The sequence below is a fragment of the Pongo pygmaeus genome, chromosome 1 (genome assembly GCF_028885625.2).
Source record: "Pongo pygmaeus isolate AG05252 chromosome 1, NHGRI_mPonPyg2-v2.0_pri, whole genome shotgun sequence".
NCBI lineage: Eukaryota > Metazoa > Chordata > Mammalia > Primates > Hominidae > Pongo > Pongo pygmaeus.
In genome coordinates this window covers 195,739,436-195,765,881 of record NC_072373.2, presented here as the reverse complement: position 1 = coordinate 195,765,881, position 26,446 = coordinate 195,739,436, and the positions used below count along the sequence as shown (strand labels likewise).

General features: G+C 43.5%; 2 protein-coding genes across 8 annotated transcripts in view; both read right to left on the bottom strand.

Moving 5' to 3' along the window:
* Positions 1–2,752: 2,752 nt before the first annotated feature.
* TMEM35B (transmembrane protein 35B) lies at positions 2,753–12,041 on the bottom strand. Its single transcript, XM_054496816.2, has 3 exons — positions 11,875–12,041; positions 10,466–10,646; positions 2,753–8,839 (listed from the first exon to the last, which is right to left on the bottom strand). The coding sequence occupies exons 1-3, from the start codon at positions 11,980–11,982 to the stop codon at positions 8,664–8,666; spliced, it is 465 nt and encodes a 154-aa protein (XP_054352791.1). The 5' UTR covers positions 11,983–12,041; the 3' UTR covers positions 2,753–8,663.
* An 811-nt stretch (positions 12,042–12,852) lies between these two features.
* The window catches only part of ZMYM6 (zinc finger MYM-type containing 6), a 51,694-nt gene continuing 38,100 nt past the window's right edge, over positions 12,853–26,446 (bottom strand). For 3 of the 7 annotated variants that reach the window (XM_054496785.2, XM_054496794.2, XM_054496799.2), the window contains 2 exons: positions 18,912–19,065; positions 12,853–15,623 (listed from right to left, as the gene is read on the bottom strand). In XM_054496785.2, the coding sequence (XP_054352760.1) occupies positions 13,792–15,623; positions 18,912–19,065 (1,986 nt within the window). In that variant the 3' untranslated portion in view covers positions 12,853–13,791. Of the gene's footprint in view, positions 16,997–18,911; positions 19,066–26,446 lie in introns of all 7 variants that reach the window. The other 4 variants (XM_054496807.2, XM_063666111.1, XM_063666112.1 and 1 more) reach the window with 4 other exon arrangements.

The following is a 26,446-nucleotide window of genomic DNA, read 5'->3' as shown; positions in this document are numbered from 1 at the left end:
CAAGCCCCTTTCTTTTCTTTCCTAGAGGAAGGGAGCTCCCTTCTCCAACCAACCTGAACAACCTGGACTCCATTCTCTTCCTTTCTAGATTGAGGAAGGATCTTAGGTCAAATTCGTGATGGTTTGAAGTAAGTATAAAGACTGAGAGTCCAAAAGGACTGCCAGTGCAAGGCCGTCTGTTCTCTCTCATTCCTCGGGTTCTTCACCTTTAGGTCCTCACCCAAGGTTCCTCCTTCCCTGAGTCAACGCAGAGGGAGGAGGGGACCCCCACACACTGTCACTCTAGACAGAGGCTTCTTTCCATCGTGTCTGACCTGCCAGAAGCAATCGACTCTCAGGCTCTTTTTCCCCAGGTCAGACACAAAAGACTAAGTTAGACATTTCCCAAAGGAAACTGACTACTAGGGGAAAAGTCACATTAAAAGCATGATAGTACAAGACTGCAGGGACGGATGTGGCCATAAGGAATTATTTTTTTATTTGGGTAGAACCAAATTCTGCCTCAGGAGATTCAGCCGGCTCTAGTGTGGATGCCAGGTTATTTCTCAAAGATCCAACCTTGCATGGCCCCTGGGGCTGAGCGACTCATTCCACCACAGCAAATGCATTCATGATGTGGGCCCAGGCTGCCTCCTGGCCTTGGGCTGAGATGCTGGTCAGTGCTGCATGGCATGAGCCAGCCTAATTCCCAGTGAAGGGGAGGGAATTAATTATTAAGGACCTACCAGTTTGCATTTGGGTTTTCATTTAATCCCTTCAACAAGCAAGACAGCTAAGATTTGGCTGGTATGATATCTTAGTTTGACCCAGTCAGGTTTCAAATAGCTATGGAGGAAACTGAGAAGTCTTCTAGGAAAAAGAACAAATTGACCATGCTCACAATTAGAATGCAGATATATTCAGGTACATCTAGAGGAACTAGGGCACCAACAGAAGTCCAGACTCAAGAAGGGGCAGGTGATAATGCCCAGTGCTGATGAGGGACCATTACATGCTTTTGATGTGTATAATTTGGTGCAGTGTTTTTTTTTTTTTTTTTTTTTGCTATTGTTGTTGTTTGTTTGTTTGTTTTGAGACGGAGTCTTGCTCTGTCGCCCAGGCTAGAGTGCAGTGGCACGATCTCGGCTCACTGCAACCTCTGCCTCCTGGGTTCAAGCGACCCCAGCCTCCCGAGTAGCTGAGATTACAGGTGCCTGCCACCGTGCCCGGGTAGTTTTTTGTGTTTTTAGTAGAGATGGGGTTTCACCATCTTGGCCAGGCTGGTCTTGAACTCCTGTCCTCGTAATCTACCCACCTCGGCCTCCCAAAGTGCTGGGATTACAGGCATGAGCCACCGCGCCCGGCCTGGTGCAGCGTTCTTGAAGGCAATTTGCTGTCATTAAACATTTGCACACAGATACTCTTTGACAGCAGTTTCATTGCCAGGAATTTATTCTACAGATTTATAAGTACGCAAACATTTGTGGACAAGAGCATTCACTGAAGCATTGTTTATAACAGTAAAATAATGGCAACAAATGCCCATCGGTAGAGGACCAATTGAGTAAAATAAATACTCTGCATCTATTGAAAAAACGAGATGGATCTATCTGTGCTAATATGGAACAATATATAGGAAACAATGAGAAAAGTAAATTGCAGAAGAACCTTGCAATACTATCCCATTTGTAGGTTTTTAAAGAAAACTGATGACATGTGGACTTACAGTGGAATCAAAAATATCTGGAAAGATACACAAATGAGAAGCTGTGAATAGTGGCTATCACTAGGGGACTTTTACTTTCTTTTTATTTCTTTTTTGAGATAGGGTCTCCCCTGTCTCCAAGGCTGAAGTACAGTGGCGTCATCACGGCTCACGGCAGCCTTGACCTCCTGGGCTCAAGCAAGCCTTCCACTTCAGTCTCCCGAGTAGCTAGGACCATGCCCGGCTAATTTTTGTATTTTTTGTAGAGACAGGGTTTCGCCATGTTGCCCAGGCTAGTACTTCCTATCTTACATTTTTCTCTACTGCTTTGAATTTACTTTTATGAACCTATATTACTTTTAAAACGGAAAAGGAAAAAGTTAAAGAAGGAATTAGGGACCAATAAGAGGTAATTCATCAAGAAAAAAAGGAATTTACCAAATGTATCCTTAGAAGTCAAACTCAGCAATAGGACCTAAAGGCAGGTAAGACATGGTGGCTGATTGATGGACCCTTCCTGACAGGCTGACATGGCCAAATGAAGAGGGTTTGCTCTCACTCATTAAGCTCGATTTCCTTGAGACCCAAGCAGTCTTGCTGTGTGGCCCCAATAATGTGGCTGAGGAGAGTGGTGCCCTTTCCCATTAGAAGCAGACTGCAGAGTTGTCAAAGCACAGAAGGGGAAGCACTGGTAGCCGGAGCCCCTGGCAGAGATTGGCTCTCATGAAAGAGTCTGGAGGCAGCAGGCATTGGATCTCCAGCAGCCTGGATCTCCAGCTTACTTACCACCAAGTCTTGGTAGAGTGGAGGTGATGGCAGAACTGCAAGTATCCAGCAACAGCAGAAAGAGGCAGTCATCAGGACTGGGCTAGGAATGCATGGTGGGGGGTGGGTGAGACAAGCTTGGAGAATCTCAGAAACACTTGAGGAAAAGCTATCAGAGACTGGAATGTCTGAGTGAGTACTTAAGCAATTTAAATTAATGATATTCAGTTTTCACTCACTCATCTAATACACTGAGCTCTTATTATATGCAAGGCACAGTACCAACCACAGAAGATACAGCAGTGAGCAAGGTAAACACGGAATTTATTAAGTTGAATTGGGTGGAAATAAAATTTCCAATATTCAACTTTTGGGGACTTATAAAAATGATCATTTCTTATGGGTCAACATGAATACATTCTGGCAAGAGAGAAAGAAAACAACAACAACGCATTACTCAATTAATTCTTGATTACAATTATGAAAAGAGCTATCAAAGAGCAATCCGATCTGATTCAGTCGTGTGTGTATGTGTGTGTGTGTGCTGCCAGCCAAGAAATGCTTCCCTATAAGGAGTTACTTTAGAGGAAGTGAGGGTGAAGAAGAACTAACTTAGTGAAAGAGAGGAACAGAGATCATTCCTGGCCAAGTCAGGTACAAGGGTAGGAGATTGGCATTTTCCCGGGCCTAAGAAGGTGACTGCCTGCAGGGTGACGCAGGGGTGGTGGGATAAGGTCTGGAGAGAAAGGGAAGCCAAATCAGACAGGGCCTTGTAGGTCATGATAAGGACTTTGGGTTTTATCCCAAGAGGTTTAAAAAAACACAGTGGTATATAATTTGTATCCAAAAGCTGGCAACATCCAGGGAACATTCCGGTTACAAAGAATGTTCTATGTCCTTGGTACAGATGAGCCCAGAGGTTCACAGCTACAGGGGTAGCATGTGGTTGCGTCAGGATTAGAATCTAGGTCTTTCCAAAGAGCTTTCTCCACCCTGGATGCCACTGGGAGGGTGACAGGGGGGTGAGACAGGAGGGGAGGCCAGGAGACTCTCCAGGAGGAGGCCAAGGAGGCCCCATGCGCCCTGGGCGCCCCCTTCACCGGGCGGCAGCTCAGTGCCCAGCAGCAGTCCTGGTGGAAGCGGCGCACGAAGCAGCAGCAGATGAGTGGGTCCAGGCAGCTGTTGAGGCTCAGCAGCGCCAGGCTGAGGGTATGCAGGATGTCGAGCGTGGAGGCGGCGCGACACCGGTCTCCCTTGTCGTCCCGCCCGGCCACCCAGGGCGCCAGCAGCAGGTGGTAGGGCGCCAGACTGAGGGCGAAGACCAGCAGGAACCCCAGGACCATGGTCTTGGCCGCGCGCCGGCGGTAGCAGGGCCCGGGCCCGAGCCTGAGGGTGCCTTGAGGGCCCGCGCCAGGCTCACGTAGGCCGCGAGCACCAGCAGGAAGGCGGCCGCGAAGAAGGCCACCGTGGCGGAGGCCAGCCCCGAGCTTGCCCAGCGGTGCTCCAGGCAGGGAGGGGCCAGGCCCGCCAGCCAGGCGAACGCGCAGGCAGCGCGTGCGGGGCGCCGGCGGCACAGGGCCAGGCGGGCAGCCGCCCTGGGCCCGGGGCCGCGTACGAAGCCGCAGCGGCACACGCTGATAAGCGCGGCGAAGACCACCGCCGCATAGGTGGACACGTAATAGGTAGCCCCGGCCGCGTGGCAGGCGGCCTCCGGGCCAGGCCCAGGTAGTAGGTGAGCCACAGCTGCAGCGTGAGCGTGAAGAGCTCATCAACCAGAGCCAGGTTGAACAGGTAGAGAAGCAGGGCCTGGCCCAGGCGCCCGCCGCTGCGGATGAACATTGCCAGGGCCGCCACGTTGGCTGGCAGCCCCAGGCCCAGTGCCAAGGCATAGGCCGCGGGCACCACGATGAAGCGAGCAGGGTCATCCCAGAGGCTGCAGCCGCCAACACCCAGGTCCCCAACACTGCTGTTCATCTCTGACCTTGAAGTGGCAGAAGAAAGGCTACTGCGGAGGCTAGCCAGAAAGGCAGCCCCCATTCCACCTTCTCCCACCCCAGTCTCCTCTTCTTCAGCCCTTGCTGGAAGGCGACACTAGAGGCAGAGTCCATGTGAGAGGGAATGAAGACCGAACCTGGCCAGCAGCTGCTGAGAGGAGGGGATGGACTCCAGAGTTTTTGGTGACAAGCTGTGGGAAGCGAGGAAGAGGCAGGAGTCCTAGATAACTTGGAAATTTCCAACCTTAGTGACTGAGAGGGTAGAGGTGCCCCTCACAGATGGATTATGGTTCATACATGTTGGGGCACAGACCTGTGCAGTAAAGCCACATAGGGCTGAGCCAACAGGGAGTTCTGGAGAAACAGGCTGAACTATAAAGAAGAGCCCTTTCCAGAAAAAGCCCCAACCCCCCCCTCACCCCCATCCCTGTGCCACCCAGATGAGAAGCATGGATGGAGGAATGGGCTTGTGGTGCAGTGATACACAGGACAGGCCTATGCACACTGACCTCGGACTTGCCTTGGTGAAGGTCCTCTCCCAGAGAGGTGCCCCAGCGCTTGCCTGGAGCACTCTTGGCTGGGCTGAAAAGCTTTTGCCACTCTCGAGCCTTCCATCCTGTTTCCTGCCCCCTCACTTTTTGACCACAAAGAGGTCCTGGGTCAGACTCAAACCTCTGGACAGAAAAGCAAAAAGTGCACAGACCCAGCAATCAGGCAGATTCTAGATAACACACATCTATTTGCCATGTGACCTTGGGCAAATTACTCAGCTTCACTGAGCCTGTCTTTGCTGCAGTAAAATGGTGATTAAAATACCTACCTCACAGGGTTGTTGGGAGGATTATGAGAAAACATAAGTAAAACTGAGCCCTGTGGCTGACACTGGGGAGATACTTCATTACTGTTAGTTCCCTTCCCTTCTAGGCAGCACATAGATAAATGTGTACACTCACACAGGCACACACAGTGTGGCAGAGACACAGACACCCCAGGCAAACAAAACAACACAAAAACATCTGGGCATATTCCTACCCTCTTCCCAAGGGAGTAAGTGCACAAACCAATGTCCTGTTACTATTTGTGACACACTTACACACCCCTAGGGTGTCCTAAAACTCAGTTCTTCCAAAATCTGGATTTTTGCCTTTGAGCATCTCAGGCTCCAATCCTTTCTGAGAACCTGGGTAACTGTATTTCCTTTCCCACCTTCCTCTATTCTGTTCTCCATGCCTGTAGCCCCACCCTGACCCATCCCCTGCCATCCTACCAGACTGTTCCTTTCTTACCTCTTGCTATAATGGCTGCTGGAGTTCTCTCTGGGGTCCTGACTTTAAGGATCTGAGACAGGGGAGAATCCCCTCCCACCCACACATCCCAGACCCTCCCATCGCCAGCTAATCCCAAGAAACGACATGAAGAATGGGTCCGACAGCTGGAAGGGCTGGAGCCCACCTGTGGCAGCTACGAGCTGGGTTTTTGGGGCTGCAGTAGGGCCCCAAGGGAAGGGAGTGTCATCGGAGGACAAGAGAACCTTCAGCACAGGGAGGGAGATAAAAATGTATTAGGAAGGGCAGGCAGCTGAACGTCATCGTGCTGAGCTGATCTAGATTTAGGCTGTAGTTTGAGGGGCACATTTCCTGAGGCCTGGCTTCTCCTTGGGCTGCTATGGAGGCACTGCTTGGGCTCAAGACCCTCCTGCTGCTGTCAATCCCAACTGCTTGTACACACAAGCTGCCCAGCCTACTCCTCTAGCACCCTGACTTTCCTGCAGCTGCTGGGCAGTCCTACAGCCAAGCTTGGGGGGCCCAGTAGCTGCTTATCAGCCTACAGATCCAGACTTGGTAAACAGGAGCCCTCAACCTAATGCTAGCTGCGAGAGGTTTTACTCAAAGTCCATCCTGGCAGGAGACGGGCTGGCGGTGGCATCCTGGAAGGGGTGGAGAAAGTATAAGGCCAGGATCCTCGGGGCTCCAGGCTCTACTTTCATGGGCTTCAAAATTTCCAAGCAAGATGGGCACAGTGGCTAAGGCCTGTAACCCCAGCACTTTGGGAGGCCGAGGCGGGCAGATCACCTGAGGTCAGGAGTTCGAGACCAGCCTGGCCAACATGGTGAAAACCCATCTCAAAAAAAAAAAAAAAAAAAAAAAAAAAAAAAAAATTCCAATCAGAGGGGAAATGCTGGGAAAGCAGGGCAGATTTCATCACCCCAGACAGGTCATCCCATCTACCCTCAGATTGAAGAGAGCAGGGGTGCCATGCCTGTCCATTTTCAGCTTTGGCAGCTGGTGCAGTGAAAAGTTTGGGTTCTGGAATCAATTAGGACTTAGTTCTAGTTCCAGGTCTGATATATAGGCACTTAAACTTTCCAAATGCATTTTCTCGTCTGTAAAACAAATCAATATTTAATAATGACTAGCATTTACTGAACATTTACTATGTGCCAGGCTATGAAATAGTTACTATCATTACCCATAGTTTTCAAATAAGCTAGTAAGTGACAGAAATCATTGTCTGCCCCCTCTCGTTCCTTGCTGACCAGTGTGGGTAAATCTTAGTCTAAGTCCATTATGGGAATTCCATTCTCCTGCCAGTCATTAGTCTATGAATGGAAATGGGACATAGCTCTGCCCAGTGAGATCTACGAGAAAATCTAGGGTCTTCTAAGGCACCCTTCCTCTGTTTTCACCTTTCAGTATTATAGTAAATGCACTGTCTGGAGCTGCTGCAGCTATTTCGCAAGTCTGAGGGCAACAGCCAATACACTGAAAGCAGCAGAGCAGAAAGTTTAAAGAATGTTGATTCTTGATGCCATCATTAGGCAAACTGACCAACATTGAAACTGAAGTGGTTATCTCTGGGCCTCTTACATGAGAGAAAAGGTTTCCTTATTGTTTTGACACTACCATTTATTTAGTGTAATCTATCTACCCGTACTATAGGCAGACTACACCACTATGCTTTCAGATTCAAGAAGAAAAAATCCAACTGAGAGTGTCACCTTGCCTGAGGTTCACACTAGTCAGAATGGGAATTAGCATTTTGTAGTGAACATGAAATGGAGTAATAGAGACTTCTTTTCCACCCTCAAAGCAATCTGTAGGCTGATAGCTAGAATATTTGCATAAATAAGTGAACTGTTTCTCACTATAGTCCCTCATGGGAGGTACATCACTTCCCAAAAGCCCACAGCCCTGCCAACCTAAGATAAAGATGGTGGTGACAAAATAGCAAGTGCCCTAACGTGTTGTCCACTTTTCCCCCGAGAACTGTCACACATATGCACCCTTCCTCCCCCAAGGACCTCTGGGATTCCTCCCAGGCTTTGGGCCCTGCTGTACCATTCAGCATTTCATGGAGTTGGCTGTCCCTCACCTCCACATAGGTGTCAAGGAGTACTGGGCTGGGTGCCACAGATCACCACCAGAGCTTGATTTCAGGTCCTGTCAAATGACTCAATGCCTACCTGTTAGCTCTGCACATCTAATATGTCAGAGAAAAAAAGGAGTGGGAGGGAATCTCTAATGTGTCTCAAAAGGCATAGGCAGAAGCAAGTACTTAAGCTCTGCATACAGAACCTGTACGTTTTAAATATGTATTAAAAACCTTAAAAACATGCATGTGTTTTGAACCAGCACCCTCACTTCTAGGGGAAGAAAATAAGCATGCAAAAGTGATTTACTGTGCGGCTTACGATAGCAAAAAATTGAGAATAACCCAAATGTTCCTCATGGGGGATTAAATACATTATAGTACATCCTTGCAATGGAATACTATGCAGCCATTAACAGCAATGAGGCAAAAGAGACATGAAACAGTGTTATAGTTTATAAGGTTTTAAAAGGAGGGAATAAAATAGGATATATGGTTTTATTTTCATTTAAAAAAATATGTATCTGTTTAAAGGCACAGAAAAAAGTTCAGAGGTATACTTACACCAAGGCATTAAAAGTGGTTATTTGGGGCATCAGACTTTTGGTTGATTTAAATTTCTTTTCTGCTTATTTTGTATTTTCATATGACATGAGGAATGTTAATATGTATAACATAAACTCCTCACAAAAGAGTAGTATAGCTAAAAAGAGAAAGCAGGGCCAGGTAGACAAAATGTCTCTTTCAACACTGGCTGACCCTGGATATTATACTGGTAACAAGATGATAGACTCTGTGTTCTACCATGTTCCTGCTGTGACAGCTGCATGGCATAAAGAGGCAGAGATGCTCTACTTCCAGGATTCCTTGAATGTACTTAGAGTCTTCTTTCTAGTGGGTCTGACCACCTTCTTAGTCTGGGCTAAGAGCTGGCCGACATTCAGCAGCAGCAGGAACCCCAGGCAGACAATGGCCGGGATACAGGTGCTTAGTGACTCTTTCAGAGCTGCCAAGGTGAAGATAGCCCCTGGAATGGAAAGTGAGGTCCCTGAGTCTCCTTGGGAGAACCCAGGAGATCCAGGAGCTCAGGGTTCTCCAGTTTAGGCTGACCCACTCCAGCCCAAGCCCTCCCATTAAACACCCCCACCACTCCTAACGCACATTCCCAAAACTAGCGGCATTCATCTCTAGCCTCCTGGAGAAAGCAGGACTAGGAAATTAGAAGCCTCTTGAACAACAGTAGCAGTGGCAACAGTTGCCCCTCTCAGAGGACAAGAAAGAAACAGGAATGATCCAGCCAAATAGGGCAGTGGCTAGAGTGGATAGATTTTAGAAAAAAAATCTCCCTGATCCTTCTTTTTTTTTTTTTTTTTGAGGCAGAGTCTTGCTCTGTCACCCAGGCTGGAGTGCAATGGCGTGATCTCCTGCCAGCCTTCTGAGTAGCTGGGCTACTGGGTTCTGCGTACTGGCTTCAAGCGATTCTCCTGCCTCAGCCTCCTGAGTAGCTGGGATTACAGGCGCACACCACCACGCCCGGCTAATGTTTGTATTTTTAGTAGAGACGGGGTTTCATCATGTTGGTCAGGCTGATCTCGAACTCCTGACCTTGTGATCCGCCTGCCTCGGCCTCCCAAAGTGCTGGGATTACAGGCGTGAGCCACCGTGTCTGGCCCCTTCTCCTTTCTTAATCCTACATCTACTAAGATTAAGATGGAGGGAAGGACTAGCCCAGGGGCTGTTGGTTGGAGGTACGGGACAGATCTGAAAATGGGAGAAGCTCCAGAGATGGAAGCAAGCCTGGTAGCAGTGGCAGCAATGGTAACAGATGCCAGGGCATATAGAAGAGCCTGAAGATATCTGGCCTTTGAAGCAACAGCTGTCTTTGTACATCAGCAGTTCCTGTGGGCAGAGCTACTTGAGGGGGACTCCCTAGGGAAATTCTCTGCCTTCCTGTTCAAGGTTCTCCAGCTTCCCTGCTCTCTACACCAATGTGCCAGACACATGCATCAAATGGCAGCTGCTCCTCCATCCCCTTATCCCAGGAGTGGATGTGTGGAGGAAGGAGCAGAGGCGCTGAGCTTGCAATACATCTTCACAAGGGAATACTATGCAGCCATTAGAATTGAGGAGGTAGAAGGTACACTTAACATGTGATAATGTTCTAGCATATTAAGTTCAAAAAGTACCTGTGCTAGGCCGGGCGTGGTGGCTCACGCCTGTAATCCTAGCACTTTGGGAGGCCAAGGCGGGCAGATCATGAGGTTAGGAGATCGAGACCATCCTGGCTAACACGGTGAAACCCTGTCTCTACTAAAAATACAAAAAAATTAGTCGGGCGCCGTGGCAGGCGCCTGTAGTCCCAGCTACTCGGGAGGCTGAGGCAGGAGAATGGTGTGAACCCGGGAGGCAGAGGTTGCAGTGAGCAGAGATAGCGCCACTGCAGTCCGGCCTGGGGGAAAGAGCGAGACTCCATCTCAAAAAAAAAAAAAAAATACCTGTGCTAGTTTGAAGACCATGGAAACTGTGGTAGAGCAGGAAGTGCTCTTGATCCCAGAGAAAAAAGAAGGGTGGCAACAGTAAGGGGGAACAGCCAGGTCTTTCCATCATCCTCCCCCAGAAGACCCCATTTTCTCAGGCCAGTTGGCCCCCTTACCCATCATGAGCAGAATCAAGAACAAGTTACTGATCTCTTGCAGCATCGGTGGGCCCATGACCAGCAGCAACCCAGCCAGCAGTTCCAGAAAGCCCACAGCTATTTGGTAGTTCAGGGGATCTGGCTGGTAACCAAATACCTTCAGCGGGAACACCTCAGCAAACTGCACGAACAGGGCGTTCTAGGGGTGGCAAGGAATGCCTGTCAGCCTCATGTTCAACAAGGATGAGCTCCCCAGATGCTCCATGGCATATCTATGCCTGTGCCCTCAACTCCCCAGAGAAAAGAACTACTACTCTAGGTCAGGTCCAGGGCTGAGGTCAGCCTGAAGAGGAGAGGGCTGCCCTGTGGCGCTGAGCTTTGGAATCAGGAAACAGGCTCCATGCTCCAAGTGGTACAGAGACTGATTTTCTCACTAGACCTCTCAAGAGATTACAACCCAGCCCCAAATCCCAGGAGGAGGGGGCTGGGCTTGGCTCCCTAGTGCCAAGGCCTGGGGAATTCCACAGTTTCCTTCTTTGTGCCTGGCCTGGTTTCTCTTAAGGCTGATGTACAGGGAATATTTGGAGGTGGGGCAGAGTTAGGTGGGCTCAAAGTGACTCTTCTTGTCAAGGCAGGTCCTCCCCTGAGCTTGACAAGCTCAAGGCAGGTCCTCCCTCATCCTTACTTTCGGGGTTACTTTTTCCTGTTCCCACTCCTCAGCTCTACCTCCCCTCCTCAGCTCTGCTGGGAAGCAGCTCTAAGCTGTCTGTCTCTGGGGATTTATCCAGGCCTTGGAGAGAGATGCCAGCAGTGGTCTACAAGTCTGGCTCCTTTGAGGGACTGGGGAGATTGGTGAACAGGATATGAAAGCTTTCCCATGAGTCTGGAACTAGACAGAAGGCTGAAATACGACTTCAGGGCTTCCCTCTCTGGGTTCCGAGTTAGGAGTGTCTAGCTTGTGTCCTGCTTCCTGACTAGATGTGCAACCTTTAGCTGATATACTTGCCCTTCAGGGCGGGCTTCCTTCCCTGCAAAGCCAGGATTACTACACCCCAACCCCATGAACCTCCCCAAAACTGAAGCAAACGGCGAAAAGAGGGGAGAGAGCGGAGAGTGAGCTCATTTTCCCACCGCATCATCCTCCCCCAGGGTCCGGGGTGGGTGGGAGGGAACTCCTAAGGCTCTAGATTTGCCTGGGGCCACCAATGTTCAGCACGAAGGGGAGGTTCTGTCCCCTTCCGTCTAGGGAAGATCCAGAGAACTCGAGGAACTCCCCAGGCAGGACCTCCGCCTCAGTCGAAAGCCAGGCACTTTCCCCCAGCTCCAGCTGAGCCTCGGAAGCCCGAAGGCGGCCTGCCGGGCCGGGGGCGAGGAGCGGCAGGGGAGAGCACACGCCCGATCCCCGGCCGCCCGCCCGCGCCGCTCACCATCCGCTCCGAAACTGGAGCCGAGATCTCCTCCGAGAGCTTGGCCAACCCCACGAGCGCGAAGAAGCCGCCCAGCAGTACACGCAGCACCGAGAGCAGGAGCGCCATGGCCGCGCTCCCCCCACCGTGGGTTGGCCCCGCCGAAAACCCGCCCCTGCCGCCGGCTCATTTCCTCCCTCCCCGGGGCAGCCGGAAGACTCTCGCCTGAGCTACCGTCCCCCGCCCTCCAGGGGGTCGCGAGGCTGCAGCACTGGGGCAGGGCGCCCCCATCTTACAGGTGGGGACACTTGAGGACCACTGGCTGATAACTGACTAAACCAGCACCTTTGGATTCAGGGAGTGTTTCCCAGCCAATCCGGAGTGCTGGCAGACACGGGTGGGTGTCTGAGTGCGGTTCAGCTACCATCAAAAGACCCCGGCCTTCGTTCCTGGCTGTGCCACACTAGCTGTTGGGATCTGAGCTGTCACCCAACCCCAAAGGGCCTCAGTATCTGCATCTGTATATGGGGATAACTCAGTTCTCCAGAGTTTGTAACAGGCCTAGCACAGTGCCTGCACATGTAAGAGCTCAGAAAGTTATTAGTAAATTAGTAAATTAATTTATAAAATTGTAATAAATCAATAACCATTAATTATTAAATAAGTCTCTTTTCTATCTTTGCCTGAGATATCTTTTCCCTCTAATTTATCTCGGCTGACAGTGAAATGTGAAAGGTGTTTGAAAATTCAGATACTTGCAGCCATGGATAGAGGCTTTCACTGAACCAAGCCCTACAGTCCACTCCTGGCCCATTTGCTCTTACCTGGAAATCTGTCTAAAGCTGGGATGGGCAAACCATGGGCCAAATTTGGCCAGATGTCTGATTTTTTTCCATGCTTCTCCCCTTCCCCCAAGCTAATAATGTTTGTTTACATTTTTTATGATAAAAACATTTTTTAAAGAAGCTTGTGTGACATAGGAAAATTATGAAATTCATATTTCAGTGTTCACGAGTAAGTTTTATTTAAAAACAGCCACACTCATCTGCATATTGTCTATGGCTGCTTTTGCACTGCAACTGCAGAATTGAGTAGTTGTGACAGTATGGCCTGCAAAGCTGAAAATATTTACTATCTGGCTCTTTATTTAAAAAGTTTGCTAAGCCCTGGTATATTGGGCCAGAAAGGCCCCAAGGAGGGGTCTCAAACCCCCCTGCTGCTTCCATTTATAGTTACCCAAGCTGCCTAGATCTATCTTTTTCCAGCTGGGCACGGTGGCTCAAACTTGTAATCCCAGCACTTTGGGAGGCCGAGGCAGGTGGATCACTTGAGGTCAGGAGATCGAGACCAGCCTGACCAATATGGTGAAACCCCGTCTCTACTAAAAAAATACAATAGACGGGCATGGTGGCACATGCCTGTAACCCCAGCTACTTGGAAGGCTGAGGCAGGAGAATTGTTTGAACCCAGGAGGCAGAGGTTCCAGTGAGCCGAGATCACGCCATTGCACTCCAGCCTGGGCAACAAGAGCAAAACTCCATCTCAATAAAAAAGATCTATCTTTTCCACCTACTCACAACCTTGCAGGGGTAAGTAGCCGGTTGGCTGGAAGACTGAAATGTTCCACTTGCTTCTAAAGGCCAAGCTGTTTCAACATCCAGGTTGTGCTGTTACATTATAAACTGGGCTTCTCATTACCTGCAGTCTTTGTCACTAATCCAAATTTAATGAAATAACTAAATTTTCTACCCTGGATTACAATTATACATAATTATTTATAACAATCATAATTATTAAATTCCTCAACAAAAAGGGAAAAATTATTAAAACATTTAATCACTGAAAACACAAATCCACATTAGGAAATTATCTTTTAGGTTACTTATACAAAACTTAACACAAGATTATTGACTTCACTGTTAAGCAATGTGCATATTGCTACTCTTTCTCCTTCACTAATTTTTCTATCCTTGGAATTAAAGATGTGACTGCAAGTCTTAGGGCAGGGCCAGAACCCAACAGATTTTTTTGTTTTGACTCAGTCAAAGCTGAAAAGGCAGCATCACATAAATAAACAGTTGAAAAGGGTAATAAAAATTGCATTGCCCTTTCATGGAGTTCTGGGTAACTTGTCTTTGCATTTATCCAAAACTGAGTTACAGACACTGATTTAAATAGTGATTGTAATCCTAAATCTGAAGATAGCTGTGTTAGCTTTTCTTCTTCGAAGTCGGTGAGATTATTATTTTGGTGATTCATAAAAGGGTGAATTATCCACAAATTTCCTGAACGCAAGTCTTGTTCTGGTGGAAAACAGTCACTGAACACTTGAGAAAGTCCTTCCAGGTGCTCAAAAATAATCCTTGTGATCTCTGTCATATTTAAGCCTGATGAATTTGAGAATTCAGAAAATGAAGGGAACATGTCATAATCATTCTCTTGTGTGCGCTTCAACCACATTTTTAACTTTCTCTTAAATACATCAATTTTATTACACAAATTGAAGAAAGTAGTCAAAGTTCCTTGGAGACTTAAATTTAATTCATTTATAAGTGAAAATATATCTGATAAGTAGGCCAGCTTTGCAACCCATTCCTCATCATGAAAATACTTGGCCAAATCTGAATGCTTTTGACTTAAAAATATTTCAATCTCATGTCGTAATTCAAATAATCTTTTTAACATTCTCCCTCTTGATATCCAACGTACTTCAGCATGAAGCGGTAAACTCACATGCTCAGATCCCATCTCTTCACACAAAATTGTTAACATACGTGAATTTAATGCATTGCTCTTTATAAAACTTAAAATTTGTGCTGACTGCAAAAGAATTTTATGTAAACATGGAGACAACTTTTCTGCCACTAAACGTTCACGGTGAATAAAACAATGTGTAAATGCCGCTGTATTCATGGCAACTTCTTGAATTTTTGCTTTTAAACCAGAATACCTGCCAGTCATGCTTGCAGCCCCATCGGTACAGAGACCAACACAATGTTTCCAATTCAGAGATTTGCTATCAATATATTTATTTATTAGTTCAAATATTTCAAAACCAGTTATTTGAGTAGGCATTTCAATGCAAAATAATAATTCTTCTTTTACATCACAACAATCATAATCAATGAAACGAATATAGCACAAAAGAAGTGTGATATTTGAGATTTCTGATGACTCATCTATCTGAAGGGCAAACCACTTTGACTCTCTGACCTTTTGAATCAGCTGGTCTTCAATGTCTGCAGATAGTTCATCAATCCTGTGTTGAATTGTAACATTAGAAAGTGGAATAGTTTTCATTTTGTCTCCAGCACTTGAACCCAAAACTTCTGAACACATTTCTACTAAATATGGTTTAATTAATTCTTCAGCAATGGAGAATGGCTTCTTGCTTGCAGCAGTTTGGAAAGCAATTAAATAAGAAGCTTTCACAAGTGACTTTTCAACTAGTAAACACTTTTTTAAAGAACTATTTTGACATTCCATTTCTAGAGATTTTTGTTCAAAAAAATCTACTGGTTTGTTTTCTAATTCTGAATGTTTTGTCTTCAAATGATGAGAAAGATTTGCTAGCTTCATGTTTTCACTGGATAAGATCTCTCCACAAATGACACACTGTGGCCTTGGTGAACTTTCTTTTGATCCAGGACAGATAATAAAACCAACTTTTAAATATTCTGTATCGTAAGTCTGGAAAAAACCTAATCTTTTTTTCTTTGAAGGTGGAGAATCAAGTTCTGCATCATTTTTTTCATTAGGCATAGGTAAATCTGAATGAAATATTTGAATCACTGTTATTTTCAAGAACAAATAAGCAATGTTCTTTATGTATCTCCCCACATATTTAAAATTCATATTTTGTTACTATTTCTATTTCTCAAAAGAATGCACTGGTAAAAGTTTAAGCACAAATCATAATACTTCCAATGATGCTACTGAAAACTGAATTTCTCCTTTGCCCAAAGCTTGATCACTAGGTATAATAAAACTGTAGGATGTGGTACATGTACAAGTAATCCCAAGCACCCAATAGTTTATTGAAATTAGGGCTGAAGACCATGGTACACATCAAATTAACAATAAACTTTTTGGCTGAGCAGGGTGGCTCACACCTATAATCCCAGCGCTTTGGGATGCCAAGGTGGGTGGGTCACTTGAGCCCTGGAGTTAGAGACCAGCCTGGGCAACATGGTGAAACTCCATCTCTACATTAAAAAAAAAAAAGAAAAAAAATTGACTGGATGCAATGGCACACACCTATAGTCCCAGCTACTTGGGTAGCTAAAGCAAGAGCATTGCCTGAGCCCAGGAGGTTGAGACTGCAGAGAGCCATGATCACACCACTGCACTCTTGAGACTACGTCTCAAAAAAAAACAAAAAGAATAAATTTTTTATTGGTGAGTGACACTGGTGTCAAAAAATTTTTTTAAAGAAAAAGAAAAAAAAGGCCAGGCATGGGGCTCACACCTGTAATCCCAGCACTTTGGGAGGCCAAGGCGGGCAGATCACCTGAGGTCAGGAGTTTGAGACCAGCCAGGCCAACATGGTGAAACCCCGTCTCTACTAAAAACACAAAATTAGCCAGGCATGGTGGTACATGCCTATAATCCCAGCTACTTGAGAGGCTGAGGCAGGAGAATCGCTTGAACCCGGGAGGCGGAGGTTGCAATGTGCCGAGATCATGTCATTGCACTCCGGCCTGGGAGACGAGAGTGTAACTCCATCTCAAAAAAAAAGAAAGAAAAGGAAGAAAAAGAGAAAGAAAAATAATGTTTTACTTTCAAACAATCCAGAAAAAAAAGAAAACAAATATTGCAAAAAGTTAACATTTCATTAATCTACATGAAGAGTATACTAGTGTTGACTGTACTGTATATTCAACCTTTCTGAATTTTGATACTCAGTGTCAGTGAGGTTGTACAGAAATGGATCCTCCTCAACACTGCTGGTTGGAGCATACGTTGATGTAACTTTTCAGGAGGGCAATTTAGGCAACAGGTATCAAAAGCCTTAAGAATAGATGATAGGCCAGGCGCGGTGGCTCACGCTTGTAATCCCAGCACTTTGGGAGGCTGAGGCGGGCGGATCATGAGGTCAGGAGTTCAAGACCAGCGTGGCCAACACTGTGAAATCCCGTCTCTACTAAAAATACAAAAAAAAATTAGCTGGGCATGGTAATGGGTGCCTGTAATCCCAGCTACTCAGGAGGCTGAGGTAGGAGAATCGCTTGAACCTGGTAGGTGGAGGCTGCAGTGAGCAGAGTTCGCGCCACTACACTCCAGCCTGGGCGACAGAGATAGACTCTGTCTCAAAAAAAAAAAAACGATGATAGTCTTTGAATCAATAATTCCACTGATTAGGATTTATCCTAAGGACATAATTAGGCAAGTGGACAAAGATCCATTAACATAGCTTAACCCAACATTGCTTATAATACAAATATCTAAATTTCCAATCTTACGGAGTTGGTTATGTTATATACACTGAAATCTATGTTAAGAATCTCATACCCAGGTAACAAATCTGCACATGTACCCCCTGAATAAAATAAAATAAGATAAAATAAAATAAAATAAACATAATAAAATAAAAATTGGAAAAAAAGAATCTCAATGTATATTTAAATTTATATTGTTGTGGAATAACGTTTCCAATGCAATGTCAAATGAAAAAGTAATTTCAATTGTTAGAAAACAATTCGAGATTTATTCTTTTAAAGGAGACGGAGTTTCACTCTTGTTGCCCAGGTTGGAGCACAATGGTGCAATCTCAGCTCACCGCAACCTCTACCTCCCAGGTTCAAGCGATTCTCCTTCCTCAGCCTCCTGAGTAGCTGGGATTACAGTCATGTGCCACCATGCCCAGCTAATTTTGTATTTTTAGTAGAGATGGGATTTCACCATGATGGTCAGGCTGGTCTCAAACTCCTGATCTCAGGTGATCCGCCCATGTTGGCTTGCCAAAGTGCTGGGATTATAGGCATGAGCCACCGCGTCCAACCAACAATTCAATATTTAATCTAGAACTCAAAACATAAGCGCACACACACACACAAACATACACACACACATACACACATATAGATGCCCACAGATCCTTTAGTACTCTCCATGTGTGAATGTGTATATAATATAAATTCAGGTACAAAGAATATATTGTTTTAATAGGAATATAAAATAAATTTCCTGAGGAAGGAAAACAGGATTCTGCTTGACTTCTACCAAAATAAAGGTACCCTACATAAAAACTTACTACTTGTTGACAGACTAAGCTTTTAAATATAGTGTATTCTATGAAGTAAAATTATTATTAAAAACAAAAATCAGGCCAGGGGCGGTGGCTCATGCCTGTAATCCCAGCACTTTGGGAGGCCGAGGCAGGCAGATCACCTGAGGTCAGGAGTTCAAAACCAGCCTGGTCAAAGTGAAGAAACCCCGTCTCTACTAAAAATACAAAAATTAGCCGGGCATGGTGGCAGGCACCTGTAATCCCAGCTGCTCAGGAAGCTGAGACAGGAGAATCGCTTGAACCCAGGAGGCAGAGGTTATAGGAAGCCAAGATTGCGCTATTGCACTCCAGCCTGGGCAACAAGAGTGAAACTCCATATCAAAAAAAAAAATAGTAATCAATGCTTTAGGCACAGTAGACTATTAAAGCAATTGAAAATCTAAGGGTAGTGGGATTAAAGGTAATACTTTACAACTTTTTCCAGTAAAGCTCAAACAATTTTCATGGTCACCAATACCTCAGATAAATTAATTGTACCGTTAGCAACTGACAACTGAATTCGCAGTATTTAAAAAAAAAACAGGTTAAATCATTAATGCTTTTAACTAAAACTGTATGTTAGTAATTATAATAGCTTGTTATGATAGCTGGTTATTAGTGTTAATAATTATGAAAGCAATAAATTAAGTATTCGAAGTATGCGATCCAAGAAAAGGAATGTTTTCACATTTAAGAATCTGTCAATTATTTTCTTTTCCTTTCTTAAAAAACAAAAATAAACAAGCCAGAAAACAAGCTTTGTACATGGGGAACGCACAAGGATACATACCTGTCTGACATTCTTTGTGCTGTGTATGTGGTTTGCAAGAAGTGGCCTTGGTCTGTGTGACGGGTTTGCATGATATGCCTTTGTTCTTTAAAAGCCTGGAAGGCTGGGAAGATTGGGAAGATGGAAATTTCATAGCATCTGCCTGTATACTTTCCTAGTTAAAAGCAAATTCAGAAACCAAAGAAAGATTTTTTTTAGTACCTTATCACTGACTGTAATTGCTATCAATTGAAAGTTCATATACATAGAGAGAAATATAATTCCTCTGAAAGAGTGGTTGCAATAAAAAAGTCACCTTGGAAAATACACATAGATTCCTACTTCTCCCAATCAGTATTAGTTTAATTTACTGATTTTAAAAAACATTTATAAATGTAAATATAAAAATATATTTATAAACTATAAATATAAAAATTATAAATATAATATATATTTTTAAAATAAGTATGATCAAAACAATGAAAACAATTGTTAATCTTGCTGATTAGGACAATTGGCTACTCAGAAAAATTAGATCCAACCTCAGACCATACACAAAAATATATTCCACATCAATTAAAGATCTCAGGAAAAAAAAAACAAAAAAAACTAAAGTCACTAGAGAACTTTCAAATAACCAGATCACTAAGTATTCTTTTTTTTTTTTTTGAGACGGAGTCTCACTCTGTCACCCAGGCTGGAGTACAGTGACACAATCTCGGCTCACTGCAACCTTCGTCTCCCGGGTTCAAGCAATTCTTGTGCCTCAGCCTCCTGAGTAGCTGGGACCACAGGCATACGCCACCACACCTGGCTAATTTTTTATATTTTTAGTAGAGACGGTGTTTCACCATGTTGGCCAGGCTGGTCTCAAACTCCTGACCTCGTGATCCGCCCACCTCAGCCTCCCAAAGTGCTGGGATTACAGGCATGAGCCACCACTCCCGGCTGGGATCACAAAGTATTCTTAAATAAAACACAAAAGAGTAAATCAAAGTAGAAAAGACTGATACATTTGACTACCTCAAAATTTAAAACTGCTCAGATGATCCAGGATAATCTCCCTATTTTAAGGTTAGCTGATTAGGAACCCTAATGCCACTTGCTACCTTAATTCACCTTTGCCATGTAATGTAACATATTCACAGATTCTGTGGACAAGGACATGGACATCTCTGGGGGGGCTACTATTCTGCCTATCATAATAAAGCTCTTAAAAAGTAAATTTTTTTTTTTTTTTTTTTTTTGAGACGGAGTCTCGCTCTGTCGCCCAGGCTGGAGTGCAGCGGCGTGATCCCAGCTCACTGCAACCTCTGCCTCCTGGGTTCACGCCATTCTCCTGCCTCAGCCTCCCGAGTAGCTGGGACTACAAGACCCGCCACCAGGCCCGGCTAATTTTTTTTGCATTTTTAGTAGAGATGGGGTTTCACCGTGTTAGCCAGGATGGTCTCCTGACCTCGTGATCCGCCCGCCTTGGCCTCCCAAAGCGCTGGGACTACAGGCGTAAGCCACCGCGCCCGGCCAAAAAGTAAAGTTTTTTAATCCAAAAAAAAAAAAAAAAAACTTCTGTAAACAAAGGTCTTTATAAAACAAAGTTATAGGGCAAACAACAGAGTGGAGGAATGTACTTAAAACATGTGTATTCACTCAATATTTATTTCCTGAATGTTTACTACAAGCCAGGCACTGTTCTAAGCCCTGGAGATACAGCAGAAAACAAGACAAAGTTCTGCTCGTATGAGCCTTACATTCTAGAGGAAGACACAAAAAATAAACAAGTAAAACAAATAATATATAATTCTAGGTAGTGATAAGTGCGATGAAGAAAATAAAGCAGCGTACAGGAATGGAGAGTGATGGCATGGAGGAGGGGCAATTCTGAAGTAAACATCTGAGCAGAGACCTTTTGAATTATTCAAAAGAGTAAGCCATGCAAAGGTCTAAGGTCTGAAGAGTCCAGGCAGGCAGACTATAGGTGCAAAAACCCTGAAGTGGGAGAAAGCTTGGCATACTTTAGGAACATCAGCAAGAACAAGGCTGAAAGACAGTAAGCAAGGGGAGAATGATACATTTGGAGAGGTAGGCAGAAACTAAATTGTATAGGATCTGGAAGGTCTCAGTTAAAAACAAAATTAAGATTGTATTTTAAATGTGATGGGAAGCCACTGGAGGTTATATTTAAATTTAATTTAAACAAAAGTAATACATGAACTCAGTGCAAAATTCAAAATGTATAGAAGTATTGCGTTGGTACAAAAATAATTGTGGTTTCTGCAATTAAAGTAATATATACATGAATGACTGCCATCCACCCAGACTCAACCTTGAACACAACCACTGTTCCCAGTTTCTTATACAGTTGTTCCCCCTTATCTGCCAGGAATATGTTCCAAGACCCCCAGTGGTTGCCTGAAACCATGGATCATACTGAACCCTATATACACATGTATATATGTGTGTATATATACACATATATACATATAGATATATACACATATATACATATATATGTATACATATATCCATAATATATCATAATATGGATATATACATATCTATATGTATATATGTATACATATATGTATACGTATATACGTATATACATATACACACACACACACACATATATGTATGTGTGTGTGTATATATATATATAATTCCAGGTAGTGGTAAATGCTAAGTGCTCTCTCTCTATATATATACATATGTATATATGTACATAGGGTTTGGTATGATTCATGGTTTCAGGCAACCACTATGTTGCCTGAAATATGTCTACAGGATTGTATACACATATACAATATAGGTATATATGTTGTATATGTATATACATATATGTATATATGTTGCCTATATGTATATAGGGTTCTATATATATATACACACACACACTGTTTTTTTCTATACATATATACCTATGATAAAGTTTTATTTATAAATTAGGCATAATAAGAGGTTAACAGTAACTACTAAATAGAACAATTATAACAATATACTGTAATAAAAGTTATGTGAAGGTACTCTCTCTCGAAATATCTTAATGTGCTGTACTCATCCTTCTTCTTGTGACCTGATAACTGAGATGGCTACTGACTAGTGATGGGTAGTATACACAGTGTGGATATGCTAGACAGAGATGATTTACATCCCAGGCAGAATGGCATGAGATTTCATCGTGCTACTCAGAATGGCACACAATTTAAAGCTTATGAATTGTTTATTTCTGGAATTTTCCATTTAATATTTTCAAGCCACAGATAAGTGGTACTACTATATATCCTTCTAGAGATGGTGTATGTAATTAAACAAAGTTGCTTCTGACTACAAAGTGTAGCCTATTATTACCAAGATTCAGAACCTTGCTCTTGTCACTTAGCAAACTATCTTGGAGGTCCATTTACATAACATTGTATAAAGCTGCCTAATAACAGCTTGTATAGTATTCCATTATTAAATGTACCATAAGTAATCTGAAGAATACCTGATGAACATATCTAGGATGTTATAAATATTTTACTATTATAAACAACGCTACAATGAGTATCTTTAGACATAAATTAATTCTACATGTGCTAGTTTATCTACAGAATAAAGTCTTAGAAGTGTTCTTGGTGGGTCCCAAATGTATAATTTCAATTCTGATGATACTGATAGACGTTATATCAAATTATGTGACCATTATCAATAGATGTGGGCCCTTCCCAGTATCCTAGTCAATAGAGTATTACCAAACATTTTGTTATTTCTCAATGAGTGAAAAATTATTTTACTTTAGTGTAGTTAGATATTTTTCACATGTAAGCATTATTTGTAGTCCCTCTTCTGTGAACTCTCTTCATATTCATTACCACTTTCCTTTATCTTTTGAAAAAAAAATTCTATGAATGTTTCTTTAACAGATGTGCCAAAAAATTCAAAGATTCACATAATACACAATGAAAAAATAATTTTCCCTTTTAAAATTCTCCCCTAGTCATTCAATTATCCTTAGAGGCAACCACTATTACCCATTTATTAGTTGTCTTCCAGGGATAGTCTATACATATACACAAGTGTGTGTGCGTGTGTGTGTGTGTGTGTGTGTAGCACAAATGGCACCATGTTACACAATTTTGTGTCTTTTTTCACTTACGATATTTGAGACTGCTCTATGTCTGTATATACTGAGCTGCCATATTCTTTTTTAACAACTGCATAATATTCCATTGTTATGGATATATACCTTGTTCAGTTTTAACTACAGCCTGAACAAGGCCACTGTGTATGCCTGCACAGCAACTCTACTTGCCAGGCCATATAAATAGGTGTGAAATTCAAAAAGGGTACATTTCAGACCCTGCCCATGTAGAGCTATTTTTTTCTAATTCACACAATAACTCAGAGTGAATGCACCATGGCCCTGACCACTGGTGAAACTTAAATTAGGTTGTTTTCAAGCTTCTGCTACTATAAACAATGCTATGATTAAAATCCTTGTACCTGCTTCATTTCATAAATGTACAAAATGTATCTGGAAGATAAATTTCTAAAAATGGAGTTCCTGGGTAAATGGAAGTTAAAATTTTAACAGGTTCTACTAAATTGCCCTCTGGAGCACTTTTATCAATTTACACTCCTATTGGCAATAAGAATACCTTAGCAATATTATCCATCATTTTTCTTTGCCAATCTGATTAAGCCATAGTTCTAACCAGCATTTCTCTCATTTTGAAGTTAAATATCTTTGCATATGTTACTTTTGCCCATTTTCCTACTGGCATTTAAAATGATTCATAGAAGCTCCTTGGGGATTTTTTTGTTTTTGTTTTGTTTTTTGAGACAGTCTCACTCCGTCACCCAGACTAGAGTGCAGTGGCGTGATCTCGGCCCACTGCAACCTCCGCCTCCTGGGATCAAGCAATTACTCGTGCCTTAGCCACCTGAGTAGCTGGGATTACAGGCATGTACCAACACATTCAGCTAATTTTTGTATTTTTAGTAGAGAGAGGGTTTTGCCATGTTGGCCAGGCTGGTCTTGAACTCCTGCCCTTAAGACATTTGCCCACCTCGGCCTCCCAAAGTGTTGGGATTACAGGCATGAGCCACCGCACCTGGCCCACAGAAGCTCTTTACATATTAAAAAACACTAGATTTTTGTAACATGAGTTGTATGTAACCTTTTCATTTTGTCATTTGTCTTTTGATTTTGAAATATGGTTGAATTTCCCCATTGATTCTTTTATGGCTTCTGGGTTTTGTGACATATTTAGAAAGACCTCTACACTGTTAAAATTTTTTCCTATATTTTTCTGAGTACATACTTACAATTTCTTAAGTCTTTCTCCATCTGAACTTTATTTTGGTCTAAATTGTGAGGTGCAAATCTATATTTTCTTCCATGTGTCTACTCAGTTGTCACAGCATTATTTATTAAATAATACATATTTTTCCTACTGATCTGAAATGCCACCTCTATCATTACTAAATTCCCATATATTAAATATATGTTTGGGCCAGGTGCTGTGGCTCATGCCTGTAATCCCAGCACTTTGGGAAGCCAAGGCAGGTGGATCACAAGGTCAGGAGTTCAAGACCAACCTGGCTAAGATGGTGAAACCCTGTCTCTACTAAAAATACAAAAATTAGCCAGGCATGGTGGCGCGTGCCTGTAATCCCAGCTACTTAGGAGGCTGAGGCAGAGAACTGCTTGAACCCAGGAGGCAGAGGTTGAAATGAGCTGAGATTGTGCCACTGCACTCCAGTCTGGGCGAGACTCCATCTCAAAAAAAAAAAAAATGTTTGTACCTATTTCTGGATTTCTTTTCTACTGGGTTGTCTGTCTATTTGTGCACCAGTACCAATTGTTTTAACTACGTAGCTTTATATCTGTAGTTTTCCTATAATTTCAATATGTGGAAACTAGCTCTTTGCCTCCTTTATTCTTTTCAGAACGTCATTGAAGGTTTTTGAGCAGAGGAATGACACGATCTGATTTGGGTTTTTTTAAAAGATCATTCTGATAACAGTGTAGAGAAAAAACTGCAAAGGACAAAAATGGAAGCAGGAAGACAGATAGGTCACTGCAATAATCCAAAAGAATGATGATGCTCAGACTAAGGAGGTGGTAATGGAAGTGGTAAGAAGTAGGGATCACTGAAGAGAAGTCTGGAGGGATAAAAGCGTTCTGTTTTAGATATATTATTTGAGATGGCTGTTAATCATCTAAGTGTAAATGTCAAGTTGGCAGCTGGATACAGGAATCTGGAGCTCAAAGGTCAGGGTAAGAGAAATAAATCTAAATAAATCTAGAAGGAATCAATCACCATCTAGGTGGTATTTAAAACCACAGGACTGGGCCAAGAGAAATGGCTCACACCTGTATCCTAGCATTTTGGGAGGCTGAGGAGGGAGGATGGCTTGAGTCCAGACGTTTGAGACCAGCCTGGGCAACATAGTGAGACCTCATCTCTACTAAAAATGTACAAAGTTAGCCAGACATAGTGGCACGCTGCTGTGGTCCCAACTACCAGAAGGCTGAGGTGGGAGGGTCTCTCAATCTCAGAAGGTGGAGGTTGCAGTGAGCTGAGATCATGCCACTGCACTCAAGACCCTGTCTCAATCAATCAGTAAATAAATGAAACCACAGGACTGCATGAGTTCACTAAAAGTAATGTAGACTGAGAAAAGGGCCAAGTATGATGTCCTGGAAGTTGAATGAAGAAAGTATTTCAAGAAAGGAGGAAAGTGACTGTGTTAAATACAGTAAATTGACTACCAGATTTGGCAATATAAAGACTGATAGCAATATTGACAAGAACAGTTTCAATGCAGTGGTGCAGACAAAAGCCTGACTGGAATGACCTAAGGAGAGATTACAGATAAGGAGGCAGAGGCGGTAAGAACAGGCTACCTTTAGAGGAGTTTTTCCATAAAGAGAGCAGAGCAAAGGGATAGTTGCTGGAGGGCCATGGTGTTAAAAAAGGATTATTCTCAGATAAGATGTAGGACTGCATATTTTTGTGTTGATGAAAATAATGAGTTGAAAAGGGGGAAAATCCAGATTATAGAGAGACCACCTAAAAATCATTAAGAAAAAGATAATTCAACACAAAAATAGGGAAAAATTAAAAACAGGAAATTCAAAGAAAATTCAAATGACCAAAAAACAGAAATATAAGCAAACCTACTGGTAATCAGTGACACATAAAATAAGATAACAATAAGATATCACCAAACAGATTGGCAAAAAAAGTTTAAATTTGACAACATTAAATGATGGTGAGGCTGTAATATATGGGTACAGTCATAACTGTTGGTAGGGATAAAAGTTGGAACAGCCCTAAAAATGAAAATGCTCTTTGACCTAACAATTCTACTCTTCCATTTCTACACATCTACACACACAGAAGGAGACATATACAAGGATATTCACTGTAGCGGATATTTTTATTTCTTTATTTATTTAGAGACAGGGTCTCACTCTGTCACCCAGGTTGGAGTACAATGGTATGATCTCAGCTCACCGCAGCCTTGACCTACCTTCTAGGCTCAAGCAACCCTCCCACCTCAGCCTCCCA

Coding starts and splice junctions, on each gene's coding strand:
- TMEM35B (XM_054496816.2), bottom strand. CDS start 11,982: ATGGCGCTCCTGCTCTCGGTGCTGCGTGTACTGCTGGGCGGCTTCTTC. Junction 10,647..11,874: donor CTCCAGTTTCGGAGCGGATG/GTGAGCGGCGCG, acceptor TGCCACCCCTAG/AACGCCCTGTTCGTGCAGTT. Junction 8,840..10,465: donor CTTGATTCTGCTCATGATGG/GTAAGGGGGCCA, acceptor TTTCCATTCCAG/GGGCTATCTTCACCTTGGCA.